We start from the raw sequence: 12,041 nt of genomic DNA on the forward strand, positions 1-12,041 counted from the left end.
GGGTTCTTCTCAGTCCAGAAAGACTTTCAAACTATTTTCTTCCTTCCTTATCTGTCAGTCCAATATTTAAAAATGAATGTTGATGTGATTCATCCAGGACAACAGCAGGAATCATACCAGTTAGTTCACTGACAAGCCTAACCTCCAGCCTTTGCACTGCCATGGTGCCCCTACTACACAATCTTCACATCACAAGAGCAGTCTGTCTGAACAAGAGGGCTGCATGGCAGAGTGAAAATTGTTGATACCAGCTTCTTAACAGCACTGTAACACAGTTGTGTAGCTGCAATGGCACTTGTTAGCAACCTAGCACCAAGAAGTTACTGTAGTGCATAATGGTGCTTTTTGAAGGCTTGTCCAGAACAAGCACATCACTGACAGGTCGCCCATACTGTTGGGCAGTCCTGAAGCAGCCATATGTCACCATTTCAGCCCTCTTCATATCACTCCGCTATCTATCTCGTGGCATTTGTTCACTGATGAACCTACAATCAATAGGTGCCATCAATAGGGCCAATTAAATAGAACTTGAAGTGAGGCCACTTTTGCACGTGTTGCCACTGTTAAAAACCCGGAATGTTGTCATTTCACGTGCGCTGATGAGAGTGAGATTGTGTTTTAATTCTCTTCTGTTTTTATCACTGGCAGACATACTCTCTTTTCTTAGACATGTCTAGAATAGAAGAAAAAAAAAAAAGAAAAGAAGACTTAAAATTGAGAGTTTTTGTGTACAGAACATTTTTGAAGTTCAAAAGTTTTGCTTTTTCTCCTTAGCTCATTAAATCTTTTGCATTTATTTGTCAACAGAACCATCCAGTATAAAAGAAAGGTGTTGTTTCTTGCCCAGTCCGTGAGCTTTGTAGGTCAAAAAGTCACAAAGCGAAATCTCTATTTGGTTCATATTTTCATGCAAAGATGTTTTGCATCAAATGCATTTGTACCTATTCTCAACACAGGCCAGTCTACAAAATATTTTCATCATGTTGTCAAGGTGAAGCTCCAGAACTGCCACCAATCTTAAACCTAATATCACTTTTGAATTTAGTGGAGATTAGGCACAAAGAGGACAAGGCAACCTGTAAGAACTTAACAGACGTTTAAAAAACAAAGCTCCTTTGTGAAAATGGGGCAATATTAAATGCTGATGAAAACTAGGTTGATACCTGAAACTGGACTCTCACCCAGGAGTAAGATATGGGTCATCCCATCAGAATGGTTATCTTCTGATGTTGTTCTGCGTTTTTTAACAGCACCAATAAAACTGGATTTTTTTTATCTCTGGGAATGGGAAATTTCTTTAGAGATCTGAAATTCTTTCAGGACACTGAGCAGAACAGAGGCATCTGCCTTTTCTGAGTGATATCCTTGCTTTCATACTTTCATCCTAACAAATTCCTACAAGATTTATCTTGTCAAACTTTAGTCTGAACAGCACAAATTACTGGCAAGATTGTCAATCTAAGAAAGAGACAGGCATAAATTTAATTGCTCCCTGAAGGTACATGAAAAGCTGCATTTAGCTGCAGCTAATTAGATATTCTCCAATCAACAGTTACGATTCATCTGCTGATGAACAAAACAATAAGGCAGATATGGAAATAGACAGCAAAAAGTTCAATTTGTCCTCCCAAAATGTTGGGGTTGTTTTCTCTTTGTTTTTAACAATGTTATCTGTAACTCTATCTCAAAGCATTCCCACAGGAAGGGGGAGGGAGGAACAAGCTCATTGTTTAGAGATGCTGTTGGTTGAGGCTCACAATGACTCTAAGTCAAGAACTTTGAGTTGCCCGGGTTTTGTGCTTGGTTCACCATTCTATGATTTTATATTCTATGTTTCACTTTACAGGTCTAAAAAATGAAGCAAAAAACAGGTAGACTTGAATTTGTCTGTTGTTCTGTCCTGCAAAGCAATGCCATAGGTGGGATCTGGAACCCAGAAGCCTGTGCCTCTCTGTCTGAGCACATTCTGCTTCCAACTACCAGACAAGAAGGACTGTTGCACTCTTAACTCTTAAACCAAAGAGCACTTGCACTTGGAGTAACTGGAAGCAGAAATGAGCAGCAGGGTGCAGGAAAACAACCGTCTGCTTTGAGTTAGCTCAGGGTGGAGTGAAATGTTTTATCTCTTTGGGGCTCCATCCTGTGTTCCTTGTGCACCTGAGTTTCTGCCTGTCTTTGAAAAACAAAGGGAATTACTCACACAAGTAAAGAAGATGAGCAACAAGTAAAAAATCCCAAGGCAAGTCAGCATGAAAAGCTCGGTTTTGTATTTTTTCAGTTTTTCATCTTCTATTCCAGGGCAACCTAAAATGTAAAATAAGGTGTTATGCTTTTCTGGTGTCCGTAAAATATTTTTTAAACTGTTACCTTCATGAAATGCTAACAGAACATGATACCTGTTACTTTTAGTGTGATGGTGCCACTCAGGTTGCGGTCTCCCCTCTGTTCCCCCAAAGTGCACTTGTACGTGCCACTATCTTGGCTGGTGGCATTTCTGATCCTCAGTTGAAATGTGTTGTTGGAGAGCTCCAGTGAACCTCCAAGTCCTTTTGGATAATGAGATTCCATGTCAAGGAATTTCCATGCTATTCTGTCACCAACTCCGGCCATCTGGAAAACACAAATACGTTTCTTGTCTTGGGCAACAGCGTCATCCTAAATTCTAGAGGAGAGAGTTTGAAAGCTGGCTTATGGCTGAAAATAGAAGCTGAAGAGAGATGAGGAGAAAAAAAGCTCAAGGGTGAATAGTACATTCATGCTCACAATCAAAATGGTTTTCACTATTTGTCTAAATACAATATTGAAGAAAGTATAGCCTGCTCCCAGAAAGCACAGTGCCTCTCCGGAGGAGCAGCACACCCCCCTCCCCTCAACTCTCTGTTGAAAACAAAGAACACAAACTGCTTCGACTCATTTGGATTCACTTGCGTGAAGGTCACAAGCAGGTTTTTGGTGTGCTTTGGGAGCATTTGTACGTTGAATTTCTTAATTGTAACCAGAAGAGCTACATTCCTTGGCATTGCTGAAAGGCTACGGGAGGAATAAAGCGTATTCCCAGAACAGCTTGTATGGTGGAGCGATAAGATGCACTGAAAATGACAATTGGCTAGGAACCACAAAGAACAGAGGAATCCCTAACCTGATTTGAAAGATGGGAGAAGGGTTTGAATTAGTACATGTCCATTCCTATTCGTCCGTGTCTTTCTGGGATTCCAGGCAGCGTGCCCTCTGTGAAGATTTCCTGAGCAATCAATGAATTTGGGCTTTCTGTGGACTAGCAGAGCCAGAGCTCGCTCACACAGTCCAAGGCTTAATTTTTCAGCCAAATCTATCACTAATATAAGCCAAAGCTTTTTTAGTGTTATTTCTTATTTTATTCTAATAGACATATTTTTGGGCTGCATGACAGTGCTTACATTCTGTTGGTATAGCTACTGCATCAGGGTGCAATGGTTACGCTGGAACTTATTAAAATTAACACAGCTGAGGATAGGAGAATCTGGTTTCTCTTTCCTGTGTTTGCATGAGGAAAACATACTCAAGGATCTGGGGAGAAATACAGGCTTGACGCTTTGCTGTACTTCTGTGCAAAATGGTGTAAAACAAGCTGCAAGTCGGGGAACTTTTTAGGAACTGGGGAATCAGACAAAAGCACAACATTTTCATTGTTGTTAATATCCTTTCTCAGAAAGTGGGTTTTTTTATTATTATTTGGGGGGGGGGGGGGGGATGTTCTCTAAGCACGTAGCTGAAACACAGAGCAGTAATTCCCTGGGACTTTCCACACCTTACCCAGTAAGAGAGAACAAAATACCTTCTTCCTCTTAATCCCCCCGTAAATTTACCCCAGCTCCTCTTCCTTATTATGCTTGATCCCAAGCAGCTCAGGGACAAGCAGTGCCTATGATGGCTTTTAGGCTGTTGAGACTCACTGTATTACAGGGATGGTGATATCTTCAGGCCCTGCATGCTGCCAGGACTGCAGCCAGAGCAATCTGAGTACTGGGTTCAGCTCTGGTTACACGTGGGTCAATAGCAGTTAAGTGGATAAAGTTGACCTCCCTCAGATCTCATTTTCACCACTTTCCCTTCCTTTGCCACCCCCTTCTCAGTGAAACGCAAAACTACCCATAAGGCAATAAAGAGAACAAGCCTGTGTGCCCTATTTCATCTGTTTGTTGGCTGGGTTTTTTTTGTTTGTTTGTTCATTTTTTGGTTTTTGTTTGTTTGTTTGTTTGTTTGCTTGCTTAAAAAAAGAATAATTATCAATAGTCATGCATGACTAATTGTTGCCCTGGGTGGTAAATGGTACAGTGATACTTGTGGCTGAGATCACACTTTGATCACTCTGTATGCAATTGTAATCACTGCTGGTGTAAGGGAGAACTCAACTAAGTCCATGTACCCTATGATTCAACTTTCTTATTTTAGAGGGGTCACTGAGCTTTGTTACTGCCTCCAGAGCTTCTTGAGGTGCACATTTAAGGACAAATACTGTGACAGCATCCTGGGGACAGGCTGGCCAGAGGGACTCCTATGTAAGGCCAAGTAGAGCAAAGCCTGCAGAGCCGTATGAACTATGCCTTTGCTGCAGAATAAAAGACAGTTACGTGACGGCCTCACCAATTACCCGTGGGCTCCCTGGCCAGGGCAGAAATCAGGAGAGCCCTGGATGCGGGGTCGAGACCCTTTGCCTTTAGGGAGGAGAACGGTTCATGCGCGCGGCTGCAATTCTAAGATTGCGCGCCGCTCCTTCTCCATTAAATCTCCCCTTCCCTTGGAGCAGAGGCAGGCTAGACTGGTGCTGCTCAGCGCTCGCAGCCTCCCTACATTTCTGAGGCTACAGAGACACCTGGTGGCATTTCCCCAGCCCCTACAGGCAGCGCGGCCATCCCTGCTCAGAGGTCACTGCAACCCCTCCGATGCCTGAACCAACGCAATCTCGGCTCCTGCCATCTCATCAAAACACACCAAGCCCTCCCTGAGCAGCAAGGAAACACTTGAGCAAGTTACCACGGGAAGGCTCTATGCCCCATCATTTGAAAGGAAGCCCAAGAAGTGTTGTTCAACCTCTCACCAGGAAGATCAGTGCATAGCTCAGGCACCTACAATCACCCAGCACAGCTCAGGCACCTACAATCACCCAGCAATAACCCATGCTGGCTCTCTTTCAGGTGGCAGCACACCACAAGGTAAATGCCAGGGCTGCCACCTAATTAATTCCACACAAGCATGGAGGGATCGAAGCAAACGCTGTTAGTGTCAGCAAACCTACTTGTGTAGAGTTGGCTGCTAGAGAGTACTGAGGTGCAAGTTTCGCTGGGAAGTGAGAACCTGCAGGCAGGCAGCATCATTCTGCTGCATAAAACCCTCCATCAAGAAAACTAAGCAGCAAAAGAAATGGAAGCCTGCTTGTTTGTTCTGTCAAGTACATCATAGGCAGTGCCCTTGTTTTCAGAAGTCAGCTAGGGAAGTTAAATCCGTTGTTCCTTATCACCTCCAAAGCAATGAGAAGAAATAGAGTGGGTGCGAAGCCTTCATCCTTTGAGATGTTTAAACCCTAACTGGACACAGTCCTGAGCAACTTTCTCTAGTCACCTTACTGTGGTGAGTCTCTGTGAAAGTTACACCAGTTCTCAAAAGCTTGGAAACATTTGATCCAAAGAAGATATGATTTCCTCACATGTATTCTGTGATGAGGTTGATGCCCCGTCCCTGGAGACTTTCAAGGTGAGGCTGGGCACCCTGATCTAACTGTCCCTGTAAATTGCAGAGGAGTTGGACTGGATGGGCTTCAAAGGTCCTATCCAAATGTAAGGATTCTATGAATCTATGATTCTCTGGTCAGTTGACTGATTGCACGTCAGGAGTAGTAAAAATGTAGATATTATAGGATGTAAATATTTTCAGATCTGATTGAAAGCAATACTGAGCTGACACATTTCTGGTTTCTGACTGGATGAACTATGACAAATAGGTAGAATAACGCCTCAAAGATTTCAGAGCTCTTCAGCAAATAGTTCTTCTTCATGGAACTTAAAAATAAGGTGGTAGAAGGAGGAGGAGTCCTTCTCTTGTTCTGAGCAGGCTGTCCCTTAGCTGTAGTTTTGAAAACTGCTATAGCCTTACACAGTTGTGTCACTAAACAGAGGCAATTCACCCGTGCTGTAGTGCTTGCACCTAACTAATCAATTAAAGCTTGGTTTTATCATGTACCTATGAGAGCAACCTGTTTTCAAGTCAACTCATATTCTCTGCTCTCATTAAATACCTTTTCTCATCACACCCTTCCCAGACTAAGGCGATACTTTGGCTCCTAGGTAAATCAAGCTGCCAATACAATCCACTTTTCCCATAAAAGCGAATTTTTATTTGAAACAAAATGGTTCAGGTCCAAAACTGATGCCAGCTTAAAGACGGAATGCATTAACATAAATCTATTTTCTTTTTCTGAGGGTGGGATGATTGTAAAAATAGTTTTGTGTAAAATTTTACCACGAATAAAGACCAAGCTTAAACATTTGACTGCTAAAGAAATCTAAATACTCTATATCCAGCCAGAAGGGATTTATTTTCTGAAATAAAATATCTAGAATCCTGGCAATGCCTGACAGCCAGCATATAATGAATCACAACTGAGCTGAAACCACTTAATAGGTGCATTTTGCAGCACTAAAGCACTTTCACATTTGATTAGTGCTGAAGATGCATTCATATGGTTCCTATATGGTATTATAATAGAGATACTGCTGTTAAATTTGAGGAATAACGCACACACAAACACAAAACCCCCTAAAACTCTATATAAATTGTGAGCAAGTGTGAGTGAACTCTGAGTGTGCTTTAGAAGAAAAACAAGCACACACACACAAAAAACAAAAAACAAAAACAACAACAACAAAAAAAAAGCAAACCAAAACACCAAGAACCCAAAGCAACAGCAAAGGAATCACACATGACACATTATCTGGGCCTGGTCAGAAAATTCCCTGACTCAGCCACAGAGCCTTTCTATTTGTTAAGCTAAGGCACAAAGCAGCGGCTCTTTGCATGTCAAGCAAAATAATTGTTTTGGTCGTGTTCACAACTTCCTTTCCATCTCAGTCATGAATGCACTGGAGCCACTTGGAGCTAGATAGACGTCTGAGCTTGACTGTATTTCTTTGGGTATGTTACCAATCAGACCAGAGTAATATAGAAAATATTTACCTATGGCAATAGGTAATAACTATGCACATTTAGCAGAAGTTATTCCTTTGAAAGAAGGTGAAATTAATGTGATACATCTATAAGATCTACTTTTATTTTACAATACAACTTCCTTCTCTAAATTTGCCACAGTTTTATATTTTTCGGGGAAGTGTGATAAAGTGTTATTTCTCCACTGAGGTGCAGCCTTCCCTCTTCTTCCTCAAAATCTGTTTTAAATTAAGACTGTTCTGGCTATCGCATGAACAACATAACTAAATAACCACTGGGACTTCATCTGGGTATGTTTCAACTTGATTGTCAGGCTGGATATAAAGCGATAGTTACGTGTTTTTATGAAGTGGTTCTCATTTTCAGTGTACCATACAAAGACAAACTGTTCAGTATTCAGTAGCAGTGTGAGGCAGAATGGTAAGTGAAGTTTCATTACCCAGATTCTTATTTCATAGATGGGCCACAGAAATTCAAACCAGCCTTTCCATGAGCAATTGCCAGTGCCTGTGTGCTTATGCCCTGGCTATCAGTCTTCACTTGCAAAGCATCTGTGTTGCTCGTGGCTTTATAGCACATGAGTTGCCCTGTGTCCCTAGGAGTGGACCACCCTTAATGGCTAGCACTGTTATGAATGTACAGAATTATTCCCACACTCGATCCCATGCCTACAAACAGTCCAGAAGGAGTTAAGGATACTTCTGGGTTTTGGACAGATGAAACACACATGCCTATTTGCAATCTGAGACATTAGCAAAAGCGAAGAAACTGATGACTGCAGTGCTTTGTTTTTACTTTCAGTTGCACTTTGACACCAGAATATTAACTCCTTCAAACTATTAGTTTTTCACACAGAACTGTAAAAGCGGGTACTTTTAAATAGCATAGCACTTCTTTTTTAAGCAGGTCGTAGAAAACAGCATAAAAGTATCCCTTACTTGGTCGAAGCATGCAGAGGTGCCAGTGGGAAGAGGGGTTTTTTACCATGAGTTCACCCTGTGCAAGGAGCTGCACGTGCAGCACTGTAACACCGTCGCTGTAATTTTTTAAGGCAGCAGAAGCAAAGGTTAATTGCTTGCATTTATTGCACAGTTCAAAGTGACCTCGCACAAAAGATCTAGCCTAACAGCTGTTTAAACTTTACAGTCTGAAATTCCATACCGTTGGTCGGAATTATCTTTTAATTAGCCCTTTGAGGGTATATGTGGTGTTTATTGATTAATCCTTTAGCAGTTGTTTTTTAAATAACAGCTCAATTCTGCGTTGGGCAGCCTAGTTACACCCCACCGTTCCCCTGAGATCCTGAAGTTCAGGATGGGGACTGCTGCACACAGACCACGAGGGGACAACAAGCAGGGAGGACTGCAGAGCAGAGGGGACCGGGAGGCACATTCCAAGGCTGGGTTTAGCCACCTGCTAACTGTCCTTCTCTTCAAGATGATACCCACTCTGCTAGCCCTAAAAGTGGAATAAGCATCATTTCCCCAGTACAAAATGGAAAGCAAATCACTTTCTCCTGTTGAGAGGCTTTTTTAGATTTGATGCTGTGCTTTCCTAGTATGGCTAGGGCTGTGGCTTGAGTTAGCATCTCCAGGAGTGGCATTAACTTCCCATTCCTACTTTCCATCTCACTCCTGGGACAAATAACCAGAAGGACATAATAAGTTGGTTGTATCAACCCCTGTGGGTGGCAGCCATTGCTGCTGATTTGATTTTAACACCTGTTCTTATGCCAGTGCCAGCAGAGCAAAAAGGAGTGAGGTCCTCTTGTGTTTGACACTGAAAGGACTGCACTTCCTGAGCAAAACACATGAAACAAGATGAGGAGATCATAAGGGAGAGGAGATTGGTGGGACAGGACACTGCCAGTGCCAGAGTGCTTCAAAGAGGAGGAGCACAGATGAGGGCTGCCAAGGAGGGGATATACACAGCAGGCATCATCAAATATCACCCCCTCTTGCACGTGCAATCTGTTTGTGCTCAGGTGGAGCTAAAAGAGCTATGTGACAACACAGAATTGGGCTTACAGGGTTTCACAGTGCTTTTGGCTTTTAGCTTCTGTTTGCTGTCTCTGCCTTCTAGCTGCCACTGGGCCCTGAAGGATGTGCTCAGTGTTGCAGTGCAATTCAGACGTGTTGGCAGGTTCAGCTGCAGAAGTCTGATTGCACGATTTATTCATTTACTGTGGGGGAATAATTTTAAAACTGTATCTGACCAAACTGCTGGGGAAGCCAAGGCTGTGGCTTTATGTTGTGGCAGATAAATAAACAATTCTTGCCCATCAAAAACAGGGGCACAGCATGACAAAACCCTCCTTTTGCCTGTTAAGCAGCACACACTATTAACTCAGTCTGTGTGCTGATATGTGAATACACAGTCCCTACAGGGCAAGTCAATGGATACTTCTTCAACCAGTGGACAATTCTGTCTCTTTTTCTATGAGAAATTTCATACTGAAAGTGGTAAATGGTACCTTCTGCTCATTAGCCAATGGATCCTTGTAGCTCTCCCACATACAGGCAACAAGCAGGGTATTCCTGATTTGGAGATGGCAGGTAAGTCAAGACAGCCAAAATGTGACTTAGTTTACTTCTACAAACAGATGATTCAGGATTTCCTGCTCTCTGTCTGTATTCTGCATATCCTTCCCTTATGTTCACCTTAACTAGACAAGCCTTTCAAAGTAATTGTGTCTTTTTGTTTAGCTCTTCTATTGCAAACTAAAAATCAGTTCCTTTCTGAGGAAGATCAACCAAGAGACAGCATTACTGATGTTATAAGGTTTTCTAAAGAAAATCCTGGAAAGTCTCTTTGAAGTGATGTTTGGCAGGCTGCACATGGAATAATCCCTAAATTCTGGTCCCTGCAGGCTAGGAATAGTCATATAGAAAAGCAGGCCAAGAGCAATGCAAGGGTCATGTTCAAACAATGACACAGAAACCATCTGTTCCCCACGATCAGCTCAAATGCTGCCTTATCTTTGCTGCACTGACAGAAGGATGCCTTTTCACAAAATAGCCCATTCTGCACAAGAGAAGCCAGTATCAAGTAAGAAGGCAAAGCAGACTACTCAAGTTACTTCAGCTTTTTTTCTTACTTTGTACCAAGACACTGCCTGGTAGGTGATCGAGGAATCCTGAAGAACTTTACAGGGCAGCAGAGCTTCTTCAGAGCATGTCACAGCAACATCTGGGGCAGCCACAGCAGCTCCATTGATCAAGCTCCAAACTGCCAAGCACAGATATAAATTGTTTTTATCAGTGATCACCCACGTAATCCTTTCTGTCTTCCCAAAACACATCCCCATAAAATAAGCATTAAAAATAAATAAATAAAATAAAATAAAACAAAACAAAACAAAACAAAACAACGAAAACTGTAAGGCTCTCTACATACCATTGCACAGGGTGATGAGCAGACTATAGGCTGCTGAAGCCATGGGTATTGCTGCTTCAAATCGCAGAGCAGCAACACAGTGCCTCTTTGCTGGATGGACTGTGAGAGCAGAGTGAAACTGCTTCTGCTTCTAGAGTGATATTTCTGGACACAGACTGGGGAATCCCCCAGAGGTCTTACCTTGTGGTGCCCCACGTCACAGCGAAAGTTCTTACATGTAGGAGCCTGTGCTCCTCCCATCAGATAGTTAGGTCACTCCCATTTCTCAACTGCCTGCGCTGGTAGAGTCTCTTCTCCTTTATTCTTTTCCCCCTCTGCACTGATCTGAATAGAAATAAGGTTAACTGTGAGGTGCTGGGGTCGGCAAGAAGGGCATCAAGAATTGGCATTAGAAGAACCTCTTTTGTGACCGATGAAAGGAGGGGGGAAAGGGTTTTCCAGCCTCCTGAAATCCCCTCTCAACATTTTTTCTGCAAATTTAAAAGAGCAGTGGCTGTGTAAAAGCTGACCACATGCGATGGCATTTCCAAAACCACATCTGAAATTTCAAGTCACAGCACTTGTAGAGCTCTGTGCCTCGACTCAGCTAACCAGGAGCTTACAAAACTGCTAAGTCTTACAAGCAATATGCATGTATCTCCTCCCAGCATAGGCATTCATGTTTTAGAAGAAGCAGCATCACTTCCAGTGCGTTCTGTCATCCTCAAAACAAGCAGGGGCAGCTCAAGTGACATAATTCTACCAAATTACATGCTGGAAAATTTCCTTATGAAAACAAATCAAGTCAGCTCCTAGCAGAGGAACTCTTTGGACATCCCCTTTAGATAGCTGGAAAAAAAGAAAAAAAAAAGAAAAAAAAAACCAAAGAAGTCCTCTGCTCATGATCTGCAAGAGCTCTTTCCCCTTGGAGAATTTTTGAGGAAGTCTGAGGTTGATCACAGAAGCACTTACAAATGATGAAACTCTGAAAGCTGATGACACATTATTTTTGGAAACAAGTTCTGGCTGCTCTCTTTAGGCTACTGAGACCCAGGTGGTGAGAAGTCATTTAGGAGGCTTTTGATTAAATTTCTTGGATGGAGAGAGTATGGTCAGCCCATTTTGAATCCAGGTTCCAGGGAACCCTAAAGCCAAATCACCTATAGAAAGCATTGTGAGGACAAGTCTGTTTGAAAAGTCCTCAGCCTGTAAAAGTCCATCTTACACCAGTAAGCTCTGTGGGTGACTAATGCTTTCAGAAACTCCAACATGATCTGAGATGAAGTTAGACAGCAGTTTCACAGGGGCCTCATTGTTGAAATAGCCTACTTATTTTTAAAGCTTCTGTCTTCATTGACCGACATGATAAATGTAACAGGCTCTGAGCTTTATTCTGTGAGTGTCTTCCTGTTTGAAGGACTTCAATCCATTTCTTAGAAGACAGATGCAAGTGAAATTTAAATTCC

At 42.4% G+C, this 12,041-nt stretch overlaps 1 protein-coding gene across 1 annotated transcript; it reads right to left on the reverse strand.

Moving 5' to 3' along the window:
• Nucleotides 1-517: 517 nt before the first annotated feature.
• CD83 (CD83 molecule) lies at nucleotides 518-10,639 on the reverse strand (the record flags this gene model as incomplete). Its single annotated transcript, XM_079533849.1, has 5 exons — nucleotides 518-673; nucleotides 2,201-2,304; nucleotides 2,397-2,610; nucleotides 10,298-10,428; nucleotides 10,597-10,639. The coding sequence occupies 5 exons, from the start codon at nucleotides 10,637-10,639 to the stop codon at nucleotides 518-520; spliced, it is 648 nt and encodes a 215-aa protein (XP_079389975.1).
• Between the last annotated feature and the right edge of the window lie 1,402 nt (nucleotides 10,640-12,041).

This window comes from Tetrao urogallus (genome assembly GCF_951394365.1).
Source record: "Tetrao urogallus genome assembly, chromosome: 3".
Taxonomy (NCBI): domain Eukaryota; kingdom Metazoa; phylum Chordata; class Aves; order Galliformes; family Phasianidae; genus Tetrao; species Tetrao urogallus.